The 26,912-nt window shown below is 48.8% G+C and overlaps 1 protein-coding gene across 2 annotated transcripts; it reads right to left on the reverse strand.

The window, feature by feature from the left end:
* Positions 1 to 282: 282 nt before the first annotated feature.
* On the reverse strand, positions 283 to 17,936 carry rb1cc1 (RB1-inducible coiled-coil 1). 2 transcript variants are annotated; one of them, XM_030114721.1, is made up of 23 exons: positions 17,630 to 17,936; positions 16,034 to 16,152; positions 15,819 to 15,945; positions 15,560 to 15,730; positions 15,066 to 15,268; positions 14,518 to 14,884; positions 14,134 to 14,304; positions 13,863 to 14,047; positions 13,538 to 13,724; positions 12,222 to 12,303; positions 10,248 to 10,312; positions 10,062 to 10,165; positions 9,865 to 9,991; positions 7,991 to 9,771; positions 7,733 to 7,907; positions 6,619 to 6,727; positions 6,228 to 6,510; positions 3,304 to 3,352; positions 2,663 to 2,710; positions 2,288 to 2,346; positions 2,055 to 2,182; positions 1,282 to 1,352; positions 1,126 to 1,203 (listed from the first exon to the last, which is right to left on the reverse strand). In XM_030114721.1, the coding sequence occupies exons 2-23, from the start codon at positions 16,102 to 16,104 to the stop codon at positions 1,126 to 1,128; spliced, it is 4,641 nt and encodes a 1,546-aa protein (XP_029970581.1). In that variant the 5' UTR covers positions 16,105 to 16,152; positions 17,630 to 17,936. The 2 variants fall into 2 exon arrangements, with proteins under 2 accessions (XP_029970580.1, XP_029970581.1); XM_030114720.1 differs by lacking the exon at positions 17,630 to 17,936 and having other exon boundaries at positions 283 to 1,203; positions 16,034 to 16,104.
* Between the last annotated feature and the right edge of the window lie 8,976 nt (positions 17,937 to 26,912).

A 26,912-nucleotide genomic window follows, 5' to 3' on the forward strand; every position in this document is an offset into this window, starting at 1 on the left:
GATCAATCCGTCCAGAGCGATCATGATCAAATGTGCTCACAACATTAAAATTGTCACTAAAACATCCTGAAGACGTTTTCTCCTGTTTATCATGGAAATGACATGATTTCTGTTGAAGACATGAATTTTCCTGAATTTTTCATGAGGTTCAAACAGTCTGAACAACAACGTTTTCGCAGGACTGGACATCAGCCGGACAGCTGTTGTCTGTCTCCAGATGTTCCGGAGCTGCTGACGTTAACATGCTGTGACCGGTGGACAGAGGAGAACCTGATTAGAGATCAATCCTTTTTATTGTTTGAAAACTCTTGTTTTACAATACAGCGGGTTGTGGTTACACATGATCTGATGGTAGGTACAATGCTGTGCAGGATGAGAGCGTCTCTCCGCTGTGCTGAGATGATTTCTTCTTTCCCTTTTCAGCAGGTTTCCAAAGTGCGTGTGAAGGATTGTTTGAGTCAGTCCCTGGTCATGAACACGTCAGTGAGCAACAAACAGCATAAACTACAGGAAGTCCCACTACGACATTAATCTGGAGGCTCAAACCAAAGAGAGGAGTCGGTGTGCATGCCGTCAACATTCCTCCACAACATTTACAATAGATGAGTCTGACTTCGGTTTGACACAGGAGCTTCCACTAAGGACAAATGCTGAGAATGACAACTAATAATTAACATCCAACTCCAGCCCCGCCACATAGTGTTCAAGGCCACGCCTCCTCGGGCTCGTGGCTACGCCCCAATTGGGGGGGGGTGGGGGGGGTCAAGGCCACACCCCTCAAGAATCAGGGGCACAGCCCTACCCCTAAAGGCTCAGGGACACAGCCCTCATAATTTAAGGACAAGCCCCTATGTATGGGGCCACGCCCTCTCGGGCCATCAGGCCACGCCCCCTTGGGTTCTGAGCTATTGGTCCACGACGTTGAATCAAGTTCAAACCAAAGGAGAAGATGAGAGTGAAGAAAGAAGACGTCCTGCAGTCCTGCTTCCCAGAGAGCGCTTCACCCACCAGCCACAACATTATCAGGACCGTTCTGCGGGTTCCGCCACGGCGGCGGCGGCAGCTCCGGTCCAGTCGCTCCGTCAGCGGTTCTAACGTTCTGGCTGGGGGTGACTGTGTCAGCTGTTATACCTTCCTGTTCCACGGCACTGCTTTGACTCGGTAGAACTTGGTTCCTAGAGGAACCTTGAACCTGTTCTGGGCCTGCAAAGACACAGAGAGACGCTGTGAGTCAGAGCGAAGAGCAGTTTGAGTCCCGTGCCAGAGTAAAGGATCCTTTACCTTCTTGGCCTGACAGTACTCCTTCTCCATCACCTTCCCCAGAACCCATGGACGGCGGGAAGACCCTGAAGCTGAAGCACCGACACAAGGGTTAGAACCAGCGCCCGTCACTACAGTGACTCGCTACCGAACACGGAGTCACATAAGTATTTTTTTTAGAAATTTTTAAACTGACTTTAATTCTTCAAAAATCGATTCTTGTTTCTTTAAATATCTCATTCTAGTCTAATGTTTGGAAGCTGGGTTGAAACGCTTCAAGTGACTTTTAGAAATATGAGCGTAACAGCTGTACGCTGATGACACTGTTCTTTATCACCAGGATTCTTCTCTTCTATGTTCCCTATTTTAAGAAGACATGAGCATGGAAAGGCTGGTTTGAGGGAAACTACATTTTTTTGGTTTTATTTTTGCTTCTTTACAACACAGTCAAAGATTTTCAAAATAAAGTTCAGGTTAAAAACAGACTCAGATGTGATGTGAAGCACGGCTTCTGATTCAGGCTGTAGACATCCTCATTAAACTTTCTCACATGGTGTGATGTTAAAAGAAGAGAAAGAAAAAAAAACACAACAATCATCTGAATGAAAGAATTTGAGTTTAAATCAAACTGGCAAAAGAAAATCAGGAAGAAGTAGTTTCCCAGAGTGAGTCCAAAAACCATTTTCAGGTTTTGTGGATTGGCAAGTCTGCTGTGTGTTGATCCGCTAGCTAGAGAAAGGTGTGTGTGTACTTGTATATATTTATATATGTGTGTGTGTGTGTGTGTTTCTCACCTGGTTTGAGGTCCAGCGCAGTTAGAGACTCGGAGTGGAGAAAGTAGAGCGTTGGACCGACAGTGAACAGAACGTAGTTGTCGTGTCTTTCATCCAGGATGATGAGAACCAGATCTCCCACTTGGAAACTGAAAGCGCGCACACACGCACACGTACACACACGCACAGAGTCAGAGAGCTGAAGACAATACACACTGACCACAGTGGAAGTGTGTGTCCGGACCATCACTCACTCTCTGATGGCGATCTTGTCTGAATGTCGAGTCGACACCGAGGACATGCTGTGAGACATCTGAAAAGACACAACACAGCTGAGACAGCAGAGACACACCCGACACACACACACACAAACACACACACACACACAGACCCAGGTCTGACACTGACAGTGATATGCTGCTCATAGCTCTGAGGACTCTGAGTCACTGGCTGCTTTGATACTACTGCCCCCTGGTGGACACACACAACACACAGAGATGCCAGACATCCCTCGGAACACATAGAACTGAACAACACACACACACACACACACACACACACACACACACACACACACACACACACACACACACACACACACACACACACACACACACACACACACTGACCAGCCTCTGACTGAGCCTCTTGTTCTCCTCTTCCTTCATGTGCAACGTCTGAAACACACATCAACATTATGAAACACACAACACACACACACCAGTGTTTCTGTGCATGAGTGTGTAATGTGTGTATATGTGTGTAGAGGGTGTAGTGCATTGTGTAGAGTGTGCGCTCCCTCTAAACTGTCCGTTATGTTGTGGGGAGTTTCAGTCCAGCATGACCCCAGGAACCATGTTGTCTGGGGCCGTCACGCCCCTGGTCGGTCTCCCAGGTAGAGCCTACCATGGCAAACTGGTCCTAGGTGATGGGCCAGACTAAGAGTGGGTTAAAATACCCCGCTACCCCGACCAGAGGGTGTGCTCCAACTATAGGGGGATCACACTCCTCAGCCTCCCCGGGAAAGTCTATTCCAGGGTACTGGACAGCAGGATTTGACCGACAGTCAAACCTTGGGTCCAGGAGGAACACAGTGTGGTTTTCATCTTGGTTCTGGAATACTGGACCAGCTTTAGTGTAGTATAGTGTATAGTGCGTATTGTGTAGTGTGGTGTCTATTGTGTAATATGTATTGTGTTGTGTAGTGTACTGTGTAGTATAGTGTAGTGTGGTGTGTAGTGTGTGATGTGTTGTGTAGTGCAGTGTGTACCCGTTCCAGCAGGATGATCCTCTGCTTCTCCTCAGACATCATCTGATCACTGAAACAACAAACAGTCTGAGGTCAGTCTGAGGTCAGTCTGAGGTCAGTCTGAGGTCAGTCTGAGGTCAGGTTGAGGTCAGGTTGGTCTTCAGCCGTCTGCTACTGAGTGCACACACAGCACCAGACTGGTGCTTCACCTTGTCTACATCCAGCAGAAAAAGCACAAAACGAGTTTGGCGTTCATTTTTGACGGTTACTGGCTGGTTACTGGTTGGTTACTTTCTGTTTATTGGCCGTGTCACTGGCCGTGTTAACCATCGGTGCTTTCAGAATGTGGAACTAAAAACCAGCAGCAGCAAATCAGGCAAGGTGTCTGGATGTTGAGCAGCCTGGAATGACAATATGTGGATTTCTATAATATAGTTGGGTTTAGTATTTGGAATAAGGTCTGGATTCTGAATGACGTTGATGTTGAAGTTTTCTAATCACGAAACTTCTTCATACATCTGTGTTCTTTGGTTCCTTTTACAAAAACCCTCTTTCAGATGAATCTTGTACAGTGCATGTCTTGTTTTTGATCCAGCAACACAGTCGTCACAGTAGGAGTCCTGCTTCATAGTCGTTCAATCAGTGAAGTGAAACATGAACAACAAGTCATTGTAAGTCAACATACACAGAACGATGTTGCAGATATATTGAAAATAAATAAATTTACTGTCCATGTACTTGTATGTAAATAGACATATTGTAATGTTTATTCCAACAATAAGTAATTTTTGCAGCACGAATAGTACAAAATGCAGAATCGAGGGAGGAATACCCCGAGGTAAAGATTCAGAATGAAGACGGTTCCATAAAAATCTTATTTTCAGAATCGGCTAAGTGGCTGAGTACAACGCTGTAACAACTGGGACTGAATCACTACGAAAAGACATTTGGGACACCAATACACATGTCTGAACATCTCAAGCATTCTGAAGAGAATTATGGTTTCCTTGGAGACTTGGCCTCTAGACCAGTCACTCCATATTTTCTGATGAATTGACCTGATCAGAATCTTCACACCTGAACCGTCTGAGCCGGAATCCCTGACTGCTCTTTTAAATCCCACAATCTGTTACTAGATGGCTTGAGACTAGATTAAATTAGTAGACTTGTTTGGGAAGAGCTATTGAAAATGTGGTTGATTGCATTGGCTGAAACTAACCTGGGTGTCTGTATGATGCCGACAGCACTGAATCTAGTCCATCATGTCATATCGTCATGTTTCTTTATTAGGTATAAAATAAGCTTTTAGAGAAATATAATAGCCTCAAATTATATTGTAAACTAGTTGGACAAAAAAAAATGGTGCCCATCATGTCACTACTGCAACTCTCTCATTAAACAGCTCTGATTATTCCTTCACGGGGAGGAAGAGGAGAAAGAGCTGTGGTAGTATTCCTGGAAGTGACCATGCTGACAGGAAATATAGAGATAAAGATTGGGATAGAGCTTGGGATAGGGGCAGAGGTAGGGGTAGAGACAGGCAGAGGTAGGAATAAGGGTTAAGATATCGATAGAGGTAGAAATATGAATAGACACAGAGGTAGGACTAGAGGTAGCGTTAGAGGTAGGCATACATATAGAGATATGGAAAGGGTAGAGATGGGAAAGGGAGAGAGGTAGAGATAGGGATAGAGGTAGAGACAGAGGTGGGGATAGAGAAAGAGATAGGGTTAGCAATGGGACTCAAGATAGAGGTAGGGATAAGGATAGAAATGGGGTAGAGATAGGATAGAGACAGAGAGATGTAGGGATTAGGGTTAAGAGATAAAGACAGGGATAGAGAAAGAGGTAGAGATATGGATAGAGGTAGAGCTAGAGATAGGAACAGAGGTAGGTGTAGAGATAGGGTAGAGACAGAGACAGATATTGAGTCTAAGATAGAGGTAGGGACAGAGATAGAGACGGTGGTCGGGTTTGAGATAGACGGATTCAGAAATAGGGACAGTAGTTGTCTGCTGACACGGGGAGCAGGATGCTATCAGGTCAAAGCCCAATTCATCCCCATTTGACTGTATCCAATTCTGGCAGGACCCCCAGATGGAGATCAACTCTTCTTTTGATGGTTGAAGCTTTCATAGAGTCTAATGTTCCCGTGGCGCCCTCTACTGGAGTGCTGTGGGATGCACTGAGGACATATCCGAGGGTCACATAATCCAGCACACCTCCTTCAAACAACATCACTAAACCAGGGATTACAGTGGGACTTTAAAAGGTATTCTTTCTTTAAAAAAAAAAAAAAAAAAAACAAGATTACAAAATTAAAATATGAGCATAAGACAATTATGTCAGAAGAAGGTGAATTTAGTTTGTTGCAGGCCAGACCGAGGAGACGAGGTGGGCAGATGATGAGCTGGGTTTATAAAGGAAAGAGAAGCCATTACAGCCCATCTCTGTTATTAGGGACGGAGCTGGACACTTCCTTTCACACCATCATCAAATTAATACAACATTTAGTGACTTCTGCCAGAACCTCTTTTGTTCCGAGTCACAAGCTCCAAAAGAAAATCTTTAGCTGAGCTTAAATCCGCCCATCAGCTTCGGCATGTAGACCGACCCCCTACTCTGGCTGTAGACTGACCCTTCACTCAGGATATAGGCTGACCCTTTATTTAGGTGCAGACCAACCCTTTACCCCTAAAGAGATAAACATCTCCCCTCAGGTCGGCTCGCTTACTTCTGAGCAGGTCCAGTAAATCATTTCCAATAAAACGGTTGCCGTCTTCACTCGCACACACAATTCTAACCCTTATTCTGAAGGACAAAGACCCCTCAGAGTGCAAAAACTACCCACCTTCAAGTTTGCTGTGACAGGATAGTGAAATATTATCAAACATGCGGCGGATGTTAGAACAGAGGTTCTCAACATGTTTCAGACTGATGCTTACTGTACGGTCACCATGCTGGCCTCCACTGCCGAGTCCACCTGCTCGTCGTCTCTGATGGCCGCCACGGAGGCCAGGCGCTCGGCGTCGGGGTCGGACTCGAGCCCCGCCCTGCCAGCAGCCGCGGCCTCAGAGGCCCCGGGGTCCCGGGGGGTCTCGGGGGCCGGAGGGCCGAAGAAGGTGGAGGAGAGCAGGGCGGTGCTGCGCAGACGGTTGAGCTCCTCCTCCAGATGTTTCTTCTCCTGCATCACACTGGCCCGGTCCTCAGAGAGCGTCTCTATCAGAGCTGCAAGGACACAAACACACCTCAACACCACCATGGACACAACCTGCAGGACCCTCTGACGGGCCTCACAGGACCCTGCAGGGTTCTGGCATCCACTGATCTGCTCACCTTTGTCCTTCTCCTGCTGCTGGGTGACCTTGAGCAGCTGCTCCTTGAGATCATGAATGATCTGCTCCTTCTTCAGCTTCTCCCGGGTCAGAACTGTGTTAAAGTTGGTCTGCGCGCACACACACACACACACACACACACACACACACACACACACACACACACACACACACACACACACACACACACACACACAGTTTCAGTTAAGGCCCGTCCATGCATTACATGTCTGCATAAGTGCGCGTTGTGCACTGGTCCCCTCAGCTGATTCGATCTTAAAGCTGCTGTAGGCAGGATTTTGCTAATCAATGCTACTTTTTCTGTGTTTTCTTTGGATTAAATGTTAGAGTATCCATTGATAATCCTTTAGGAGTGTAGCATAATGGCACTACCATGAGGGCGCAGCGTTTCCATCTGTCTCTGTTCTGAGCTGAAAAGGAATCTCGACAGCTCCAGGTATCTTTGACCAATCAGAAGAGCCCCTGAGGCTCTAACCGTGATTGGTCGAGGGGCGTTTGTCGCACGTTCTTGTGGTAGGGGCTTAACTTGCGTAAGGGCGTGATGTCAGAGAAAACAGGACAGGATTGGCTGTGCTGGGTTTCAAATCGCCATCTTAGATGGGTCAAACCGCCATCTTGCTTAGGTAACCCTAAGCAAGACTGTGTGTTACGTTGTTGTAGTGTTGAACATGAAGAGAGAGGCAAGCTGAACTCATAACAGGCTTATTATTTGTGGGTCCAGCATCTTAAATATGAACATGTCTCTATGCCCTCAGTGTTTGTTCTGGTTCCTGGCCAGTGGGAGGGGCTTCTGGAAGACCAGGCAGCCACTCTGGCTTGTGAGAGTCTGACTGTTGGAGTATGCCGGTGACAAGACAGAAGTACAGCTGCAGGGACTGTTGTTAATGGCTGCAAAGAGCTACGAGGAGCTGAACCCACACCGCTGGGATTCTGGGTCAGTGGAATAAACACCTTTGGAACACCAGAGGGAATCCTGTCACAGTGGAGGAGGGCTCTGGAACCATCTAATCAGACGGATGAATAAATGCACGACAATGGAGACCATAACCCAGTCTGAGTCTGGGACTCAGGGTTCTCGGGGGAGCTGTTCTTACCTGCTGCTCTGCGATGAGCGACGTCTTGAGGTTCTGGATCTCCTCGTTCTTCTTCTTCTCCAGCAGCTCCAGCTGAGCGTTCAGGGAGGTTCTCTCCTGCTGCAGGGCCGAGTCCAGAGACAGAGGAGCTGCAGCGTCCGCTGGTCCCCCACCGAGCGCGCACACGCCTGCAGCACTGAGAACCGGCAGCCAGTTCAGGGACACAGAACCACGGGAATACAGAACATAGAGAAGAGCTGAGAGGGAGCAGAGCTTCACCTTGAAGACCGGGCCTCCTGCAGCTCCTTCTCCAGTCGTCTAATTTGGTCCAGCAGTCTGTCCACCTGCTGCTGCTGCTGCTCCTCCACCTGCTGCTGCTCCACCCTCTTGGAGAGCTGCTGGGTTTCTGCCTGCAGATTCCTGATCTCCCCCCTCAGCTGCTGCTCCACCTCCTGGAAGCTCCTCCTCTGCTCCTCCTTCTCGTCGCGCAGAGCAGCGGCGCAGCGCTCCGCCTCCTCCCGGAGTGTCTGCTGCTGCAGGCCGTGGCTCTCCTGGCTGTCCCGGGCCTCCAGCGCCTCCCGCTGCAGGGAGGCCAGCTGGTTCCGGAGCAGCAGGACCTCCTCGTCGTGGCGCTCCACCAGCTCGGAGATGCAGTGGTCCTTCTCCACCCTCATGAGGCTGCGGAGCTCGGCCAGGTCGTCCTCGTACTCCTGGTTCTTCAGCTGCAGCCGGGTCTTCAGCTCCTGCAGCTCCCGGCTCAGGACGGCGGTCTGCTGCTGCGTCTCGTCCCGCTGCAGCCGGGCCCCGCCCAGCAGCTGCCGGAGCTCCTGGGCGTCCGCCTCCAGCCGGGCCAGCTGCTCCCGCAGCTCCGCCAGCTGCCGGTCCTTCTCGGAGAGCGCGGCGGCGTGACGCTCCGCCTCCTCGCTCAGCTGCGAGCTGTGCTGGTCAGCGGCTCGCCGCAGCGCCTCCTGCCGGTCCTGGTTCAGGACCTCCAGCTCTGCCCGGTGCTCCTGCTGCACCTCCTGGAGGCGCCGCTGGGCGGCGTCCTCCATCTCGCTCCGGATCCTCTGCTCCCCGTCCTCCATCTCCGCCCGGAGCGCCTCCACCTGGCCGCTCAGACGCTCTTTGCACGCCGACAGCTCCTCCGCCTGCTGGGCCTGCTGGGAGGCGGTCTCCTCCAGGCTCTGGATCCTGACGGACTGGCTGCTGTGGGTCTGGGCCCAGCGCTCCCGGTCCTGCTCCAGCTGGCTCAGCTCCTTCTCCTTGCGCTCCATCAGGCCCTCGAGCTCCAGCATGGCCCGCTGGACGTCCCGGACGATGTTCTGGTTCAGCTGGTTCTCGTCCTGCAGCGCCTGGACCCGCCGGTCCGACTCGGCCCGGACGCTCTGCAGCTCGTCCCCGTGCTGCCGCTCCAGGGTCCGGCACACGCTCTGGAGGTCAGAGGTCACGCCGCGCAGCGCCGAGTCCAAGTCCCGCCGCTCCTGGAACAGCAGCGCCCTCAGGTGGTCCAGGTCCCGCTTCACCCCCGTCAGGCCGGACCGGGACTCCTGGGCAGCGCAGCGGTACTTCTCCACCTGGTGCCTGAGGGCGGAGACCCGGGAGCTGTCCGTCTCCAGGGTGGAGGTGTCCTGCAGCCGCTTGCTGTCGATGGCGTTGATGACGGAGGAGTACAGAGACTCCACCATCATCTCGGGGCTGGTGGGGTCGCTGATGGGGTTGGGGGAGGAGGGGTTCTCTTCCATCACAAACTCGTTGACGGCCGACAGGAAGTCGGACTCGGGGCTCTCCACCAGCGAGTCCAGGTCCAGGGAGCCCTGCTGCAGGCCCGGGTCCAGGCCCGGGTGCCCGATGGTCTCGAAGTCAAAGGTCTGTGCATCGATGCTGTCGGGGGACAAGTCCTCTAGCGGGGCCGGGACCGGCACGAGGGGGGGCTGCTGGCCGGGTCCCGGCAGGCTGAGGGAGGGGGGCGTTCTGGACGGCGCCGCAGCCGCTGACGTACATGAGCTGTCAGACTGAGGCGTCGCCGCGGACGACCGGTGAGCGCTGTGACTGCAAGACGCCTGAAACAGACACACAGCGTGAGACCAGGCCCCCGGGAAGAAACACCGCGGGAGGGGTTGGCCTGCCGGTCCGGTGAAGCTTCAGGTCCTTACCTTCTGCTCAGTCAGCAGGTCCGTGATGGTCTGAGACATCTCGTCCACGCTCTGCGCCGCCTGTACCAGCTGGTGCAGAGTCTCCACGTGATGATTCAGAGGCTCAAAGTCGCACATGGTGGGCACCCTGCACAGAGGCAGCCGTCAGAGGAGACGGCCGACGGGAGCGCGGCGAGGCGGCGGCCGCCGACACTCACATGAGGAAGGGCTGCACCTCGGCGGGACAGCAGGACTTCAGGTACTGCAGGTCCTGGACCGAGATGTCCGGAAGCTCCTCGTCAAACCGGCGAGGTCTCCGAGTCTGAGAGCGAGACGGGCAGCGTGAGGAGGCGTCCACTCACACCCCACAAACAACACCGTGACAACAGGCGCTTCACACTCACGCAGAACGACACCGGGGGCCACGAGTCCAGTCCTCGAAACAGGCGGTTCTGCAGGAACGACTTCTCTGTGGAGACACGAGACAGTTTGAGTCAGGAAGAGCTGGAACGTCAGTCTGAGAGGACCACAGCAGAGGTTCTAAAACCTAGAAGAGGTTCTAAAGCCCAGAACACGGTCTGCAACATAGAGGAAGTTCTACAAAGTAGAACAGGTTCTACAACTTTGAACACATTCTGCAACCTAGGAGGTTCTACAATCTGGAACATGTTCCGCAACCTAGAACGGGTTCTGGAACCTAGAGGACCAGTGTTGGCCGTACAGGGACCTGGGAGGCATGGGAGGCCTGGGCTCCACCCTCCGTCCGCCTGATATTCTAGTCAGACCACCATGACTGGATTTCACTGAACTGCTCTTCAACTGGAAATTCAACAGAAGTGAAGGTCTGTGGTGGTTCTGGGATCCAGCTTGTAGATCCAGGTCAGGACCAGGACCAGGCAAAGACCAGCAGCTGGTCAGAGTCGATGCTCTGCTGTGCTGATTGGCTCTATTAGGTCAGCAGTGCAGCTGCCTCCACCCCCACTGGCTCCATCAGGTCAGCTGATTGACTTCCTGTCCATCAGACAGGCCTGGTCCCGGACTGCTATTCTGCTCTTCGACGTTCTTCCACACCATGTGAGCTGCTGACGTTTGACTCATCTTTTTAATAGTTTTACATTGTTTCACCTGTATTCCTTGAATTCCCCTCTCTGGATTTTTCATTCTGTTTATGTGGCGTGTGAACTTTTAAATTTTATCTATTTACACAGCACTTGTTTCCACCGTGATGTATTTTTAACTACACTTTTTTAAATAAAAGTGGATATGATTATTACCGTATTGGCCCGAATATAAGACGATATTTTGTTCGAAGAATTGTATTCTCAAAAATGGGGTCGTGCTATAATCGAGGACTAGATGGAAAGTACCGGTGACCTGCACTGCCTCTGCTTCATGCAGTGGCTCAGCCACCCCGTTAGGGGGAGGTAGTGAGCTGGACAGAGTGTCAGCCTACAGCAGTGTGAGAAGAAGACTGAGCTACAGTGGCTAGTTGATTTTCTAAGGTTCATTTCAAACAGCGCATTGAAAATATCTGCCTGTAAGTACTGGAATATACTTAGTTGATGTTCAGGATAGAGATGAAATCAATACTTGTGAGTTTGTCAGTTTGTTTTGAAGTTTCAACGCAGATGCTAATTCCGTTAGCATGTTAATGGCGTTTCCATTAATGGTTAGCATTGAGCTAGCGGCTTTGATTTTAAATACTGACTTGTTTGGTTTTTAGACAGTGATGTATGTTGTGGTACATCTTGTGTATTTGTTCACTTATATGTATATCTGGTTTGTTTCAGTTTTACAGTCCCTTCAGGAGAAAGTAATTAAAGCTCAGACCAGCTGAAATCTCCTGCTTTCTTTCTATAGAACTGTTCTCTACAGGCCAAACTGAATCCAACATTCACGGAGGGCTAAAATTATTCATGTTCATGAAGTTGAATTGAACTTGAATTTGATGGTTATAAAGTTATTTACATCATTAATGCAGTTATTGAACCTTTGAGGCTACTTAATTGTTGCTTATTTTGAGAAAGAGAATTTACTTTTTATTTAATACTGCAATAATTTTTTTAATATTAAATCACGTGAAATGTTATCTCTCTAAGTTCTTGGGCTTAGAAAAATTGTACAATAAAAGGTTCCTTATGAGTAACCTTATTGTCTTCAACATATTTTTATTTTCACAAAATGACATTTGAAAAATAGGGGTCGTCTTATAATCAGAGTCGTCTTATATTCGGGCCAATACGGTATGTTTACAAGTACCAGTAGTATTTTTAGACGTACAAGTAGTGTGGTTAGAAGCACTTGTAGTATGGTTAGAAGCACCAGGAGTGTAACAGTATCTCAGTGTGAACAGTTGCTTTACAACATGAAGAACTCACTGAAGAGTTTTCCGAAGGACTCCCGTTTGAACTTCTCGGCCTCGTACAGCTTCTTTCCATCCTTCACCAGCGCATGAGCCCACTGCACACACAAAACCTCCTCAGCACGTCTGTACACACCACTTCAATAAAGCTTTCCTGGAGGGTCACTTCTGTGTGCAGTCACGCCCCATCTCGTCACCTCCTTTAGAGTCACTCCCGATGTTGTCACTTCCTGTGCAGTCGTGCCCTGTCTTGTCACTTCTGTAGTCACTCCTTGTAATCGCTCCCTGTATAGTCACTTCCTGTACAGTCACTCCCCGTCAGTCACTCCCTATCGTCACTTCCTGTAGTCACTCCCCGTCTGTCACTCCCTATAGTCACTTCCTGTAGTCACTCCCCGTCTGTCACTCCCTATAGTCACTTCCTGTACAGACACTCCCGTCTTGTCACTTCCTGTAGTCACTCCTTGTAGTCACTCCCTGTATAGTCACTCCCGTCTTGTCACTTCCTGCACAGTCAGTTCTTGAAGTCACTCCCTGTAGTTACTTCTTGTACAGTCACTCCCGTCTCGTTACTTCCAGTAGTCACTCCCCGTCTTCTCACTCCTGTCTTGTCACGTCCCGTAATCACTCCCTGTAGTCACTTCATGTACAGTCACTCCCGTCTTGTCACTCCCTGTAGTCACTTCCTGTACTGTCACTTCCCTTCAGGTCATTGGGTGCGTTCGACGTGAGAAAGCCAGAGGCAGACTTTTAAGACTTTTGAGCCGCCCCGCCCGGATTTGGCCCGGCGTCACTGATACGTAGGACCTACGCAGGGCATCGAAAACTCGTGAGACCCAAACGAGATCATCGGTCACAGAGGTAGCCGCTGTGAGCTGCTCCAGAGCAACTCACTGCGGCTACCTGGCCCACCTCTCTGTTCCATACAGGCAGGGATTGGACCCGAGCCCACTCGTCATCAACGATAACACGCTTCATTTGCATAAATAAACACACCCCACGGAGGGAGTCATGAGAAACACAAACATGGAGAACCATAGGGTTGTCTGAGTTGGAGGCAGACTAACTCCGCCCCACTGCTGCGCCGTCTACTTCGTCTAGCTCCGTCTACCGCTGGCTTTGCCATCGTGAACGCACCTATTGCTTGTCTTGTTACTTCCTGTTAGGTCACTTCCTGTCTTGTCTGTCACTTCCTGTCTGTACAGGGCTAACCAGTAAAGAAAGGTCAGTGACAGAGCTGGTCCTTCACTGTGAGGTCAGGAAGCTGCAGTCATCAGGTCAGAGTGTGAACGCTGTGTGAAGCGTCAGGCGCTGTGTGGTGAGACTGCAGACCTCTCTGTAGTGGCTCATGAACATCTTCCTGCGGACCACCTCCACCACGGCCAGACAGTACATCTGAGGCACGGTGCTGAGCGCCTCCACCACCCTCACCCGGTCCATCAGCTCGGTGAGGAGGCGCAGCAGAGCCTGCAGCTTCTCCCCGTCCTGATCTGCATGCAGCATGACGTAACAGCACCACCTGCAGGACGCACACAGGAATCACATGCAGATCAGAGTGACTGCAGGAAGAGAGAATGTGGCAGAAACACCAACAGAAGAGTAGCAGTCAAAGGAAAAGTCATAGTACTAATAACAGTACTAGTAAAGGCGTGTTTACTTCAGTCGGACTTGCAGGTTGTTGGCCAGCTCCTGTTTAGCGGTTGTGCACTTCTTCTTGATGTCCAGCAGCTTCCTGTGGTTGTTGAGCATGATCATCAGCTGGTTGGTGTGACTCAGACACAGGTCAGGGAGCACAGACGTGTCCTTCAGGTTCTCTGCACGCTTCTGATTGGCCACGAATCCCTAATGACACACACACACACACACACACACAGACAGTGAGAACCCGAGCGGCCTGCGGGTGTGGCTGTTGGGTGGAGCTGCCCCACCTGAGCCAGTTCCTTCTGCTCGTTGACCAGCTTCTTGCAGCTGGCGATCATCTGGTCCAGAGCGTACAGCCGGTCCTCCAGACCTTTGATGGCCTTCATGTTCTGGTTGTCCAGCTTGGAGATGGTGTCTCTGCAGTCTGCCAGGAAGGGCTGGATGATCCGCGGGTCCAGCTGAAACAGGACCGGAACCAGGACACTGAGCAATCCGCCAGTGAGACATCCACCTCTCATCTGCTCCCCCTCATCCACCTTTAAACAGGTTACTCTCTACAACTACATCTGGATGACAGTCACCTTGTTTCAGTCACAGTAAAGCTGAAGATAGAGTATTGATCGGCTCTGATAGACTGATCACATCGTCAGCTGCTGGGGAAAGCCCCTCACCCTGTTGATGGAGTCGAAGCACTTCCTGACCACGGCCTCCACGTCGTTGGGTCGGTCCTGAACGTTGATCCAGTCCAGCAGCGTCACGTTGAAGGACGACAGGGGGGTCTGCTCGGGGGGGTCCTCGTCCAGCAGCGCCGCCCTCAGCCCGCCGCTGTCCGTCATCTCGCCGGCCTCCTGCTGGGACGCAGAGGGGGGCGGGGCTTCGGCGGCGTGGAGCATCGAGCGGGTGGGTGTGTCCTCCTCGGTCTCGTCCGGGTCCCTCTCCGGGGAGGGGCTGGACTTCTCCAGGCTCTCTCTGTAGCTGTGTCTGGTCAAACACTCCAGCAGGGGGATCCTCGCCATGACGGAGACCGCCGTCCCCAACCTGCAGACACAACGCTGGCTCAGCACACCAGGAACAGCCCAACACGCTAGCTGCTAGCTCCCTGCCACTTATTCCAACACATTAACATTTGGTTTGCTAGCTCCCCGTCGCTCCCAGAGTGATCCAGATCAGCTGTGACCGGACGGTTGAGGGTCGGGGTTCAGACCGGGTAACGACTCACTTGCTGAGTTTGACCTTGATGTGTTCCAGGTCGGTCTGGTAGCCACAGTACGCTGTGTTGAACTGCAGCAGCAGCTTCTGGTAGGACAGCGTGCAGTCGTCCAGGTTGGCCATGATGGCGGCCCAGCCCTGGTGCTGCAGGTGCTCGTCATGGACCAGACGCTCGCAGAAGGAGCTCAGTTTGTTCGCCACTTCGAACATCTCCTGCATGTCACAAACACACACACACACACACACACACACACAGTCAGGATTGATTCTGATGAATTTTAAACACTGATGTAATCTGATTACTAAGTCTGGAATAGTTCCAACCAGGATGTCAGTAACTCAAGTAACTGCGTCCCTGACCCCTGATTCTGACTTCTGACCCCTGAGCCACCTCTGTGCCCTGACTCCTGACCCACTCCTGACCTCCCCCTGACCCCTGAGTCCTGATGACTGACTCCAGACCCCTGCTGACTGACCCCTGAGCCCGAGCCGTGACGGCCCTACCAGAGCCAGCTGGGTGCGCGAGGCCACGGTGTGGAAGACAGCAGGCATCAGCAGAGACTCCTCCACCTTGACCTGGATCTCACTCTCCATGGAGAAGGTGGTCTTGGGGATGGTGGGGTCGCGGTCACACAGGATCATCTCTTTGTTGAAGAGGAAGATGGGGTTGGTCTCCTGAGGGTGAGTGAAAGCAGGTGAGTACAACAAACACACACAAAAAAAAACACACACACACACACACGGTGAGCGGGCGGGGACTCACGGTGCCGGCGCTGTAGCTGCACACCCTCCTGTCTGAAGACATGCACTCTCCTCCATTGACCACCAGGACCTGGTGCTGGACCGAGACCTTGTACTTGGACTGGATGGCATGTTTGAGCTCCAACACACTGAGGGACAGACAGCCACCATGTTAATCTGTGTGTGTGTGTGTGTGTGTGTGTGTGTGTGTGTGTGTGTGTAGCTGAGGGGGCTTACGTCTGGACAGCGAGGTCGGTGTCAAAGGTCAGCGTGCTGCCGTTGTTCACCTGGAACACGTACAGCTTCATGATGGATCTTCTCCCTCAGCCTCACTGCTCTGGCTCATCGAGGGTCAGCTGGAGACAGGATCCAGAACACACACACTACACATCACCAGGACACACTACACACAAGAACACAATGCAACCCCCCGTCCCCAACACACACACACACACACACACACACACACACACACACACACACCACCTGGAGACAGGAAACAGTCAGGGAGGAGCCACAAACATACACACTATACATCACCAGGACAGAGTCAGCAGGACACACACACACACACACACACACACACACACACACACACACACACACAAACTCAATGTGTGGTTTGAGAGGCACCCACAGTGCAGACGACACACCTTTTGTCTGAAACAAGTCACCACAACAGCCAAAGACACAAACACATTGTTTCTGACTGGCTGTGTCTGACTGTCTGTCTCTATGTCTCGGAAAGGGTCTGAGCTTTCTGTGTCTTACAGTGTCTAAAAGTGTCTGTCTCTGTGACTGTCTGATGGTGTCTGACTGTCTCTGGATGACTGTCTATGCTCATGTCAACATGTTGTTGACATGTGCCTCTGTATTTGTGTAGTTTGAGTCACTTCAGGTCTCTGTGTCCTTCCTGTGTGTCTCTGTGTTTCCATGGTGACCTCCTGGCTGCTGAGTCATGTTGTGATCACTTTAAGCTGTTATCTGTAACAGTGTTGTGTGACTGTGTGTGTCGTTTGGTTCTGTTGTTTTTCTGTGTCTTGATATAGTGTTGTGGAACTTAGTGTCTCTCTGAAGCTACTGCAGTCACCACAAGCCTGGAAGTGAGGCAGTGTGTGTGTGTGTGTGTGTGTGTGTGTGTGTGTGTGTGTGTGTGTGTGTGTGTGTGTTTGTGTGTGTGTGTGAGTACGGCTGGTTTGATACACACACACAATGATGATGTTACTCCAGTTATCTGGATGAGTTCCACATTATTAAGTGCTTAACAGCTGGTTAACCAGCTTGTTAACTGCAGGTAAACAATTGTGTAACAGCTGGTTAACAGCTGTTGACTAACAGCTGATTAACTGCAGGTGAACCATGGTTTAACAGCGGGTTAACAGCAGGTCAACAGTGGTTGACTAACAGCTTGTTAACAGAAGGTAAACAGTTGTTGAATAACAGCTAGTTAACCAGCTGGTCAGCAGTTGTTAAGTAACTAATTAAACAGCTTGTTAACAGTAATTCAACAGTTGTATAAAATCTAGATAACCAACTAGTTAACAGCTGGTTAGCTGTGTGAATGAGGAGAGTCTGCGGTAAATCGCGGCCCTCCCGGCCCCGGTCAGAGCCGTGGTGGCGGTGAGCGGCGAGCGGAGCTGCGGGCCTCCGCTGGCCGCAGGACGGAGCCGAGGAGGAGCCGCGGCCTCCCCCGTCCTGACCCGCTGCTAACGGCTAACAGCCGGGGCGAACCCCGCTCTAACGTTGACGTGACAGACCGAATGAACCCCCCTCGGAAGACGCGCACACGGCCCCCGTGGAGCCCGCCGGCCGGCCGTGTCCCCCGGTCCTTACCTGGATCCTCCGCTCCACCTCGGTCCTCCGGGGCTAGCTCACCCGTGTTAGCATGTAGCTGGAGCGGCTAGCCGCGGAGCTAACGTTAGCCTGTCTACAGCAGAGCGGGCGAACCGAGCAGCATGACTAGCGGCGGGGACGGAGCTCGGTCCTGTCCGGGGGCATCTGTAGAGGAGCCGGGGAGGAGGTGACACTGTGGGGCTGGAGCGCCGTGTCTTGACTCCGGGGGCTGACGGAGCTGACTGCCTCACCGCCGCTCCGCAGGTTTGTTGTTGTCATCTGTCTGTGGGAGGATCGAGGACGATCCGCTCCTCTGAGCTGCGACACATCGAGTCGGATCATCGAGTCACCGACGACTTCCTGTTTATGAAGGTTTCCTGAAGTGTAATGGTATTTAATGGACTTTATCAACCTTTATAACACTTAATTAACCTTAATGACAATTTTATTACATGTACTATAGTTTATTACATTTCCTACAGTTTTCCAGTGTAACAGTCAGGTGGAATGTGCTCTAAAAAGTGATTGAGAGAGTTCAGGAGGTGGTTCTAGTCCTGATTAATCAACAGTAAGACCTGTACTTTGTTGGAGATGATGGTAAACGGACTACACTTGCATTACTATGCAAAGCGTTCGGTGTCTAGCCCAAAGACACTTCGGCACATGGACAGTGAGATGGAGAATTGAACCAATAACCACTCAACTGCCAGACGGTTGTTCGAGATGGGAAGTGTGACGTCACTGCCGCAAAGAGTCAGGGGATAGGTTGTCAGGCTCGTGGGTTGTTTGTATGCTACGATCAGGTAACAGCTGTGGAATGTTCGCCGGTGGGATCTGGGCCTCAGGGATTATAACTTTGTTGCCCTTTTGGAATCACTGGATTACTTTTCCACGGTGCTGCCGGGCTGGAGAGGACACGCAGCGAGGACTAAGGATGTTTACGGGCCGCAAGTAATTAACGTAAATCCTGTAATAATGACCTGAACTCCATTAAAAATCGGCTTTCTTTAATGACCGGGTGCTTCTTTGAAGAAAGCTCAAAAAAGCCGTCTCCCAATAAGCTTTTTTTTCGTCTTTTCTTTTTTTCCTGTGCGCCCCACTCCTCTGCGCTCTTTTGCGGTGTATACGGAACAAGACAGACAAGACAACAACAGAGAAAGCATGGCTACCGGTACACCAAAAAGACAAAAGTTTGACGTAAAGTTTAAAGAGGAGGCTTTGCGTTACGCAGCAGAGTATTCAGGAGAAAAAGCTGCAAATCACTTTAACGTTGATGTGAAACAAATCCGATATTGGAAAAGACAAAAGGATGCTGACAATAAACGTGCACGTCTCACCGGAGGAGGGAGAAAAAAGGTGAGCGAGGAAATGGAGGCGCAGCTGGTGGAGTGGGTGCACAACATGAGAAGCAAGCACAACCGTATGTCACGAAAAATGATCCAAAATAAAGCCAAGGAAATATATCCCACCGTGACCGACGCTGACAACCAGCCATCTGTCGCCAGCAAGGGCTGACTAGAAAAGTTTCTGCAGGGCGATGGCATGTCACTCAGACGACGCACCACCACGGCACAGAAAGACCCAGATAAACTCACGGAGAAACTGGTCTCATTTGTCGACTACGTGGGAAAGGCTGTCACCTCTAAAGGTATTTTAGAGAAGGACATTATTGCAATGGTCGAAACTGCCGTGTGGTTTGACATGGTGTCTCCCACTACCATCGATGCTGTGGGCACAAAAAGTGTGTCCCTTAAAACTACAGGCCACGAGAAAAGTCACCTCACCGTTGTTCTGGCTGCTAAAGCAGCACAAAGCTCAAGCCGTATACCGTCTTCAGAGGGGTCATTCATGAGGTGAAGGCAATGAGAGCAAATGTGGAGAATAGTGGTTGCCAGCCACATCTAAAAATGGATAGATGAATGATGATCTCACTGCAGACTGGCTCAAGTCAGTGGTGGGAAAATTCAGTTTGAAGCCGCGTCTCCTTGTGTTGGACGCTTACAGGTGCCACATCAGCACCGCCACCAAAGCTGCACTGAAAGGCTACAACATGACAACTGCAGTGATCCCATGAGGCTGCACTAAATATGTCCAAAGTGCTCAATCTGATTTGGAACCAGCCATTCGAGGCGAGTCTACATGAGTCCTATGATCAGTGGATGTAGACAAGCAATACACGCATGGAGGTAACCCAAAGGCCGCCGCCCGCCGCCTCCCCGTGGAATGGGTGCTTTTAGTATCAAGGTAACGTGATTTCACTTTACAACCTGTTGCAGTTTTAGTAACCTGCCTTGATGTACCGGTATCGACACTACCTTTTTCCTTTTTCTTCATGTGATTCACGGAACATCTCTCTCTCTCTCTCTCTCTCTCTCTCTCTCTCTTTATCGTGTCCCACTTTCTCTCTCTAGCTCTGTCGTACTTTGAAGTTTTTGCACAAGTTAAATTGCACTGTTTGTTCCTGTGCAGTAAGCAGAATTTTATATTTCCGATATATTGTATTATTTTGTTATTTGCAGCTATATTGTCACTGTTATACTGGCCCAACTTTAGGACCCGATACAGTTATTTGAATGTGCACTAAACAGAACTGGGCACAGTATTGTGGTACCAGTAGTCTACCTCAGTTGCCCTCTTGAATTATACTTTTTTTTATATTGAATGTACCACTGTTGCACTATTGTTGTTATTATGGTATTTACCATTGGTAATATTTTGATACTGTTCTTATATGCCGAATGTGCACATGCAATGTTTGTTATTGTGGTATTACCATATTACCATATGGGAATATTTTGATATAGTTGTTATACAGTATGTTAGATGTGGAGATGCACTGTGTTTGCTATTGTGTTATTTACCATAGGCAATATTTTGTATACCTTAATATGTGTACACACACACACACACACACGTATATATATATATATATATATATATATATATATATATATATATATATATATATATATATATATATGTATATATATATACATATATATTGTAATTGCACTATTTTACTGCTACTTTAAGGTTCTTGAAAGGTGTGACCATATGTACTGGAACCGCACTACTGTTTTAGTACTGTTTGATACTTGTTTTTAACAAATGAGCTCAGTACATTTTACTGGGTTCAATCTTTCGATCTTTCTGCTCTTTTTGGAAATTTAAAAATGTAAGCCTCTCTCTTATATGCCTACTTTCATTTAAAGCCTGGTTCCAGCTACAGTTGAGACAAATAAAAACCCGGCTACTAGAGGGTTTACGGTTTACGGGGGGTGGGGGGGAACGGCACTTTTAATCACTGATAATTATTTCTTTTTAAATACAAGTGAACAAAATATGTTGTTAGAGGCAAGTGATCAAAAAGAAGAGAAAAAAGTATATACAGTGAGATATACATAATATGTTACATATATTTTCACAGTTTTCAAAGTGAAGGATTATGCGCAGCATATATACATTTATGCACATTTATACACATTTATACACATGCAGCATTTTCTGTTAAAGTTTTTAGGAGGAGCGCTGGAGCGACAAGTGGCTGGTTTTCTGTTGGGGGGTTTCTTGGTAAAATAAATGCTGGGTTTAGACTCACTTTTATGTTTCTAGTCTGTTTGTTAATCAGCCCTGCTGTGAGGTGTTTATCCGCCCGTGACTCACTTTTGAAAAGACAGGAGAGTTGTTACAGACTGACCGATCTGAAAAGATACATAAGTGGAGAAGCTCTTGGTGTGTTAGAGGGAACTTTCTACCATGATATTTTATTTATTTATTATTTACTTGTTTATGTATTTATCTATCAGGGACAATGCATATCGATCAACACTTCTTTTTCAGTAGTAGTGTAAATGTGCCAGAGTTAACTATGGACTCATTTACATCTGTATGATGAGGAAGCCTGCTCTCAGGAAGCCTTGAATAAATGTTATAGCTATCCTTCTGATCAGATCATTCAGAGGAAAACTAAACAGTCAACGATCTTGTCAAAGGAGTCACTCAGATTAAGAGTTTAGATGTGTGTGCTGAAAGTTCGGCAGTACGCTAACGTCCTTTATCCAGTCGGCGTACTCGTACGTGTCCACTCCATTCAGACTTTGCCCTTGTTCCTCGTTCTTTTTCTTCACCTTTTCTTTTAGTTTTTCTCTGGAGGGTTCTGCAGTGCTCTCTCTCGCTTTGTTTATATTTTTTTATACCATCTAAACGTCCTTCTGTTTTTTAAATTGCTGAATTGAGTAGTACGCTGTAATTGTGTCGTAGTCAGCTCGCAGGTGATAGTGTTTGATTTGATTGTTTACATTTCCCAGCCTGCCCCGTCCATCATGCATTGCGTGCAGGTCATGTGGTCTTCCCAACTCTATAGCAACTGTTCCAGCAATTCCAGTCAACCCAGGCCAACATGTGGCTCTGGAGCTCAGACAAGCTCTCAGAACATGGAATATATAAAAACTTGTTTAAGTTAGTTGACACATTGTCACATGGCTATGGTAATAACAATTCCAACAAAAACAGCACTTTAAAGGTGCATTAAGGAGTTTAAAACATTCAAAGTATCTATTTTCCACCAGAAATATGTTACAAATATTCAATGATGTGTAGAATGTGCCCTGACATGTTCATTTCAAGTACCGCTAACAGCGCTAAATTGTCACTTGAATAGTTGCAGTGCCAGTCCGACAATTTGTATTTCTTGGGGAGAATTTGAGATGATGTGACGTAATGCGCGCTCCCGCTGGCCTGACTTGCTTAGCTTTCGTTTTTTCCGCCATTACTCCGCCAGATGCTTAGCGAGCAACAACTGAGCAGTATTGAGGATGGATCTTCCAGCAAGTAAGAAAAGACCGGCTTCTAGCACTGCCATAACTCCAGCGCAGACCCCACCAGGCAAAAGACACTGAAATTTTACTCGAGCACTACTAAAAGAGCGAGGAAGGAGGCTGACCAAAAGTTAAAAATATAACTTTACTTACCTCAGTTGAACCCATTCTTGCAAATCGATCACCTTTTCTGCATGCCAAGGCTGCTAATGCAGTTTTATTCCCCTCTTCCGTGCACGTACATGGACGCAAGCCACAGGCACGAGCGTTTTACTAAGCTGCAGTTACGCCCCTAGGCCTGAAGGGGCCGTTGTTTCACATGAAATGTGCAAACTCCTTAATGCACCTTTAAATAGCTAAAACAGCTGAAAAAACAACAAGTACTCTGAAGTGACAAAAACCAAGCATTGAAATAACAATCAAAACAGCAACCATGGATGAATGAAATATCTCTCCAGAGTCATCATGTCAAGTCACTATTACCCTTTTCCCACTGCAACTATTGGGTCAACCTGTGTTTGGCTGCTAACCTGCTAACTATCGCCTTATTAGACTCCTTTCCCACTTCCTGCAGACCCGGGTCTAACCGCCTGCTGGCGAGCTGTGCCGCTGCGTTTTCCCACGCTGATGGTGTCTCACGTTGATGACATCATCAGCGCGATGGAGCACAACGGAAGTAAACAATGCAGCGGAACACAGTCCCCGTTACCTGTAGACGAATCTCCTCTTCCCCACGGATCCAGGGGAGCTCTCTGGTCTCGCTATCTTGCCAATGCTGGGTCTCACGCTGTGTCCAGAAACAACAACTAGCGCGCTAACGTAGCTGCGCTGCGTCAACGTCATCATGTAAGTTCCCGGATGTGTCCCTCCCACTAAAAGCCGGTAGGAAGCTGACCCGCTAAAGACCCGGGTCGATTGCAGAGTTGTACGACCCGGGTCGAAATGCCGATTAAACCTTTTCCCACTGCCATGAGGAGCTGATTGTTACCGTGTTTAAATGGGTTTTTTGGCCAGTGGGAAAGGGGTATAAGATGCCAAGATCGTTTCTTTCTTGTGATTATTATGGTGTCATATGTGCAACTTATTAGAAAAAGACCAATAAAAAGTTAATATCAACTTACCTTGATGTGCCAAGCCACTGTGTTTTTCCTTGGAGTTTGAGGTTGAGGAGAAGGGAGACAAGGAGGCGTGGCCAGCGCACCGGGAGCAGGTCCCATCCTGACTCGAAACGTCTCCTGTCTTTGGTTGTTAGCAAGCTGGACATCTATAGGTTGAGGGAAACTATGAGTTCTGAGCATTGATATTAAATACAATGGAGTCTCTTGTCTCTAAAAAAATTAATCTCTCACGTCACTTCTCTAAATTTTAAACTGGACATGGAACATAGCAGGGAGCCAGAGGAGCGATGTTAAAGCAGGTGTGATGTGGGACCTCCTGTTGGAGGTGGTCAGCAGCCTCTCAGCTGAGGTTTGAACAGAATGAGAGGCCGGTAATGTCGTCCCAGAATGACCTCCGCCTCCCTCCAGCCACGGCAGCACTGGCTCCAGGTCACTGTGGTGCAGCTGCTGCGACCTCCACCCTGCTGCATCCACAGCCTGCAGTGCTCTCCATCCCATTGGTTCGGTTCCCTTTCTCTTACTTCCCTCTGTCTGCAGTTGCGGCAGCCCTCAGCAGCACATGATCAGCGGGACGGAGCTTCAGCACGAGGGTGTGGGGTCCAGTAAAGTTGAAGGACTGGAACTCTTTAGCCAGGGAGCCACTTGTGTTCTTTATTACTAATTACGAGCTTGTTTGAACGAGTTTTGTGGCCAGTGGGAAAGGGGTATTACTGAGTCCCCTGCTGAAAGATGCCACTGGCTTGGCTCCCTCAGGCCCTGCCTGTGAAGCACCGCCCCGGTCCGATCCGGATCCAGAACAAACGGCACGGCTGTGTCAGGAGGCACAAGCACAGGGGCTGCGCTGCGTTTTGACACTCCTGTGTCCAAATCAAAGACACTGCTTTATTGAAGAAGGCAGCTGAGCGGTGCGGCAACAGAAGAGAAGCCCCTCAGTTTAGTTCAGCTTTATTTCCATCACACCAATTACAACTGTCATTTGTAGACACTTTTACAGAGAAAACCCAGCAGGTCCTCATGAGCTAGAAGAGACTGTGTAGAAAAGTGCCCCGAGTCCTTTTAAAGTAGTAAGATAACACAGGTTTACTTAATATGCTATGCGTTCTGGGTATATAAAAACCACCAACGTGGGAAACAAACTTAGCAAAACTGGGAAAAGCAAAGCACAGAAGCTGTATTAAACAATGAATTTCCTATATTAATAATAATAAAAACTAAATATATGCACAATAACAAAAAAACATCCCCCTTTACATACTGGTTTTGACGTTTATACTGAGCCAGCAGAATTAAATAGTCTAACTTAAATTACTCTGTGGCAGGCCTGTTTGGTTCAGTGAAAAGAAACAAACAAAAAGAACTTCACTTGATCTTCAAGGAGTAGCAACAGCCCAGGCAGTTAGTTTGAGAGGGTGTTGTGCAATAGAGTACTCCCCCAAGTTTGTGGGTGGAGTGAGAGGGTGGAGGTGAGGTCCCACAGGTGGAGGGTGTGACCCAGGTGTCCAACGTGGGCAGAGGGGCTCAGAGCTCCATCTGGAGCAGAGTCTTTTCTTCATGGACAGCAGTTCAGACTCCAACACCATGACCAGCTGAGCTCCATGCTGCAGTGATCAGTCTCTGTTATCCAGAGCAGCTGCTGGTGTCCAGAAGTCCTCAACTCTACAGCCCAGAAACTGTGTCCGCGTTCCGATTGTCTGTCCTGCAATCTGCAGCTTGTAAATCAGTCCTTGACTACCAGTCCCTGCTGGTAGTGTGTCCTACCTGCTCTGTCCTCCCTGCTCCTCTGTGTCTCTCTCCTCTCTCTCACACTCACACACACACACACACACACACACACACGCACACCAGGCAGGTGCAGCAATCACCCTGGAGCTGCACACACACCTCACAAACCTCTGCAGGAAAATCACTCAAACAACATTCCTTTAATAAAATAAATGAAATTCATTTTAACATTTGAAGCATTCTCACATACTTTCAAACACACTATAAGAAACTGAAACTGAAAATTCAAATAATTGTTTTAATCACTTTTTTAACCTATTTACTTTTTATTATTTTAAAAGGAGGAAACCTGCAGAACCAGACTCAGAGGAGGAGACGTTCTGCTGATCTGGTTGGGGTGAGGGGATAGAAAGAGAGAAAATAGGACAGACTGATTGATACTCTGAAACAGCTCATTGTTGCTCTGCTCGATGAAGGTGGATCAATACAGGAGGCCTCAGATGATGACCCTCGGGAATCATGGGGGGGGGGGTTGATTTTTATATACACCTTTATTTACACCTGTTTTCAGTTTTCAGTGTCACAATGTTTAAGTGTGTGTCAGGCTTTTTCATTATTCATTTAAATTAAAAAATGTGCGAAAAGAAGTTCATCATTTTCTTGAAACCAGAATGTTCTTGAAACACCAGACTTCTTGAAAAGAGTTAAAGTCCGAGTTAAGCAGAAATAAATTTGTGTTATGAGTTTGTCACACTGCATAAACATGTGTCATTAACCACTGAGCCAAATTTGAATGATTAAAAAAATTGCCAAGTATATAAAATAAGGTCTCAAAATCATGTAAAAACCAGCACTTCTCTCTGCTGTGAAACGCTGGGGGCGTGTCAGCTAGAGGCGCTGGAGTGACGCCCACAGCGGGAGGGAGCCGCCTCCAGCTGGGTCCGAGATGGGGGCGGGTTTATGCCAATGAGGGCCGCGTTACGTAACGCGGCCCTCGTTTCTGACCCGCCCATTAAATCCTGAACACAGAAGCGATGAAAAAAGTCTGTGAAGTCTACCTCCAAAATTAAATCATAAATGGACGAATGGCTTTTATATGTTGTAAAGAAACACATTTATGACTTATTTAAGGTGTTTAGAAGAAAATGTCCTGCCCTTCTCTGTTCTCCATCTTGTTTCTCCTACTGATATAAATCACCATTGCTTCCTTTCAACCTAGGAAGCTGAGATTTTAGTGTGTTGTTCTGTCTTCCCTCAGGATCACATCTGTGGTGGTTTGACTTCACAAAGTCCTTTCTGCTGCCCGAACAGGGTGCAGCAATGTCCAGTTAAGACAATCAAATAAGAATCATCATTTGGTCAAATTTGCTCCAAATAAGATGAGATTTGTGGGATGTGTTCACACCTCTGACACAAACTCAATCTTAGAATGTGGAAGCCCCGCCTTCTTCCTGAAAATACTTCCTGTTTGGGAGGAGCTTATGAAAAACATCCAACAGGTCATGATTTGATATTTCCCACAGGCCTCACAGTTCAACTTTCAGGTCTGTATGGGCTGTAGAGGTCAAATAGGAGCAATAGATCAACAGAGGTCAAGGTTCTAAACAGGGAACTCTAAACAAAGCA

This window comes from Salarias fasciatus, chromosome 18 (genome assembly GCF_902148845.1).
Source record: "Salarias fasciatus chromosome 18, fSalaFa1.1, whole genome shotgun sequence".
NCBI lineage: Eukaryota > Metazoa > Chordata > Actinopteri > Blenniiformes > Blenniidae > Salarias > Salarias fasciatus.

Excerpts from the sequence above, each read along its gene's own strand:
- rb1cc1 (XM_030114720.1), bottom strand. The coding sequence starts at position 16,104 with ATGAAGCTGTACGTGTTCCAGGTGAACAACGGCAGCACGCTGACCTTT. Across the intron at positions 13,725-13,862 it reads AACCTGCAAGTCCGACTGAA|GTGGTGCTGTTACGTCATGC; the intron begins GTAAACACGCCT and ends TGCGTCCTGCAG. Across the intron at positions 1,353-2,054 it reads TGCGCTGGACCTCAAACCAG|CTTCAGGGTCTTCCCGCCGT; the intron begins GTGAGAAACACA and ends TCGGTGCTTCAG.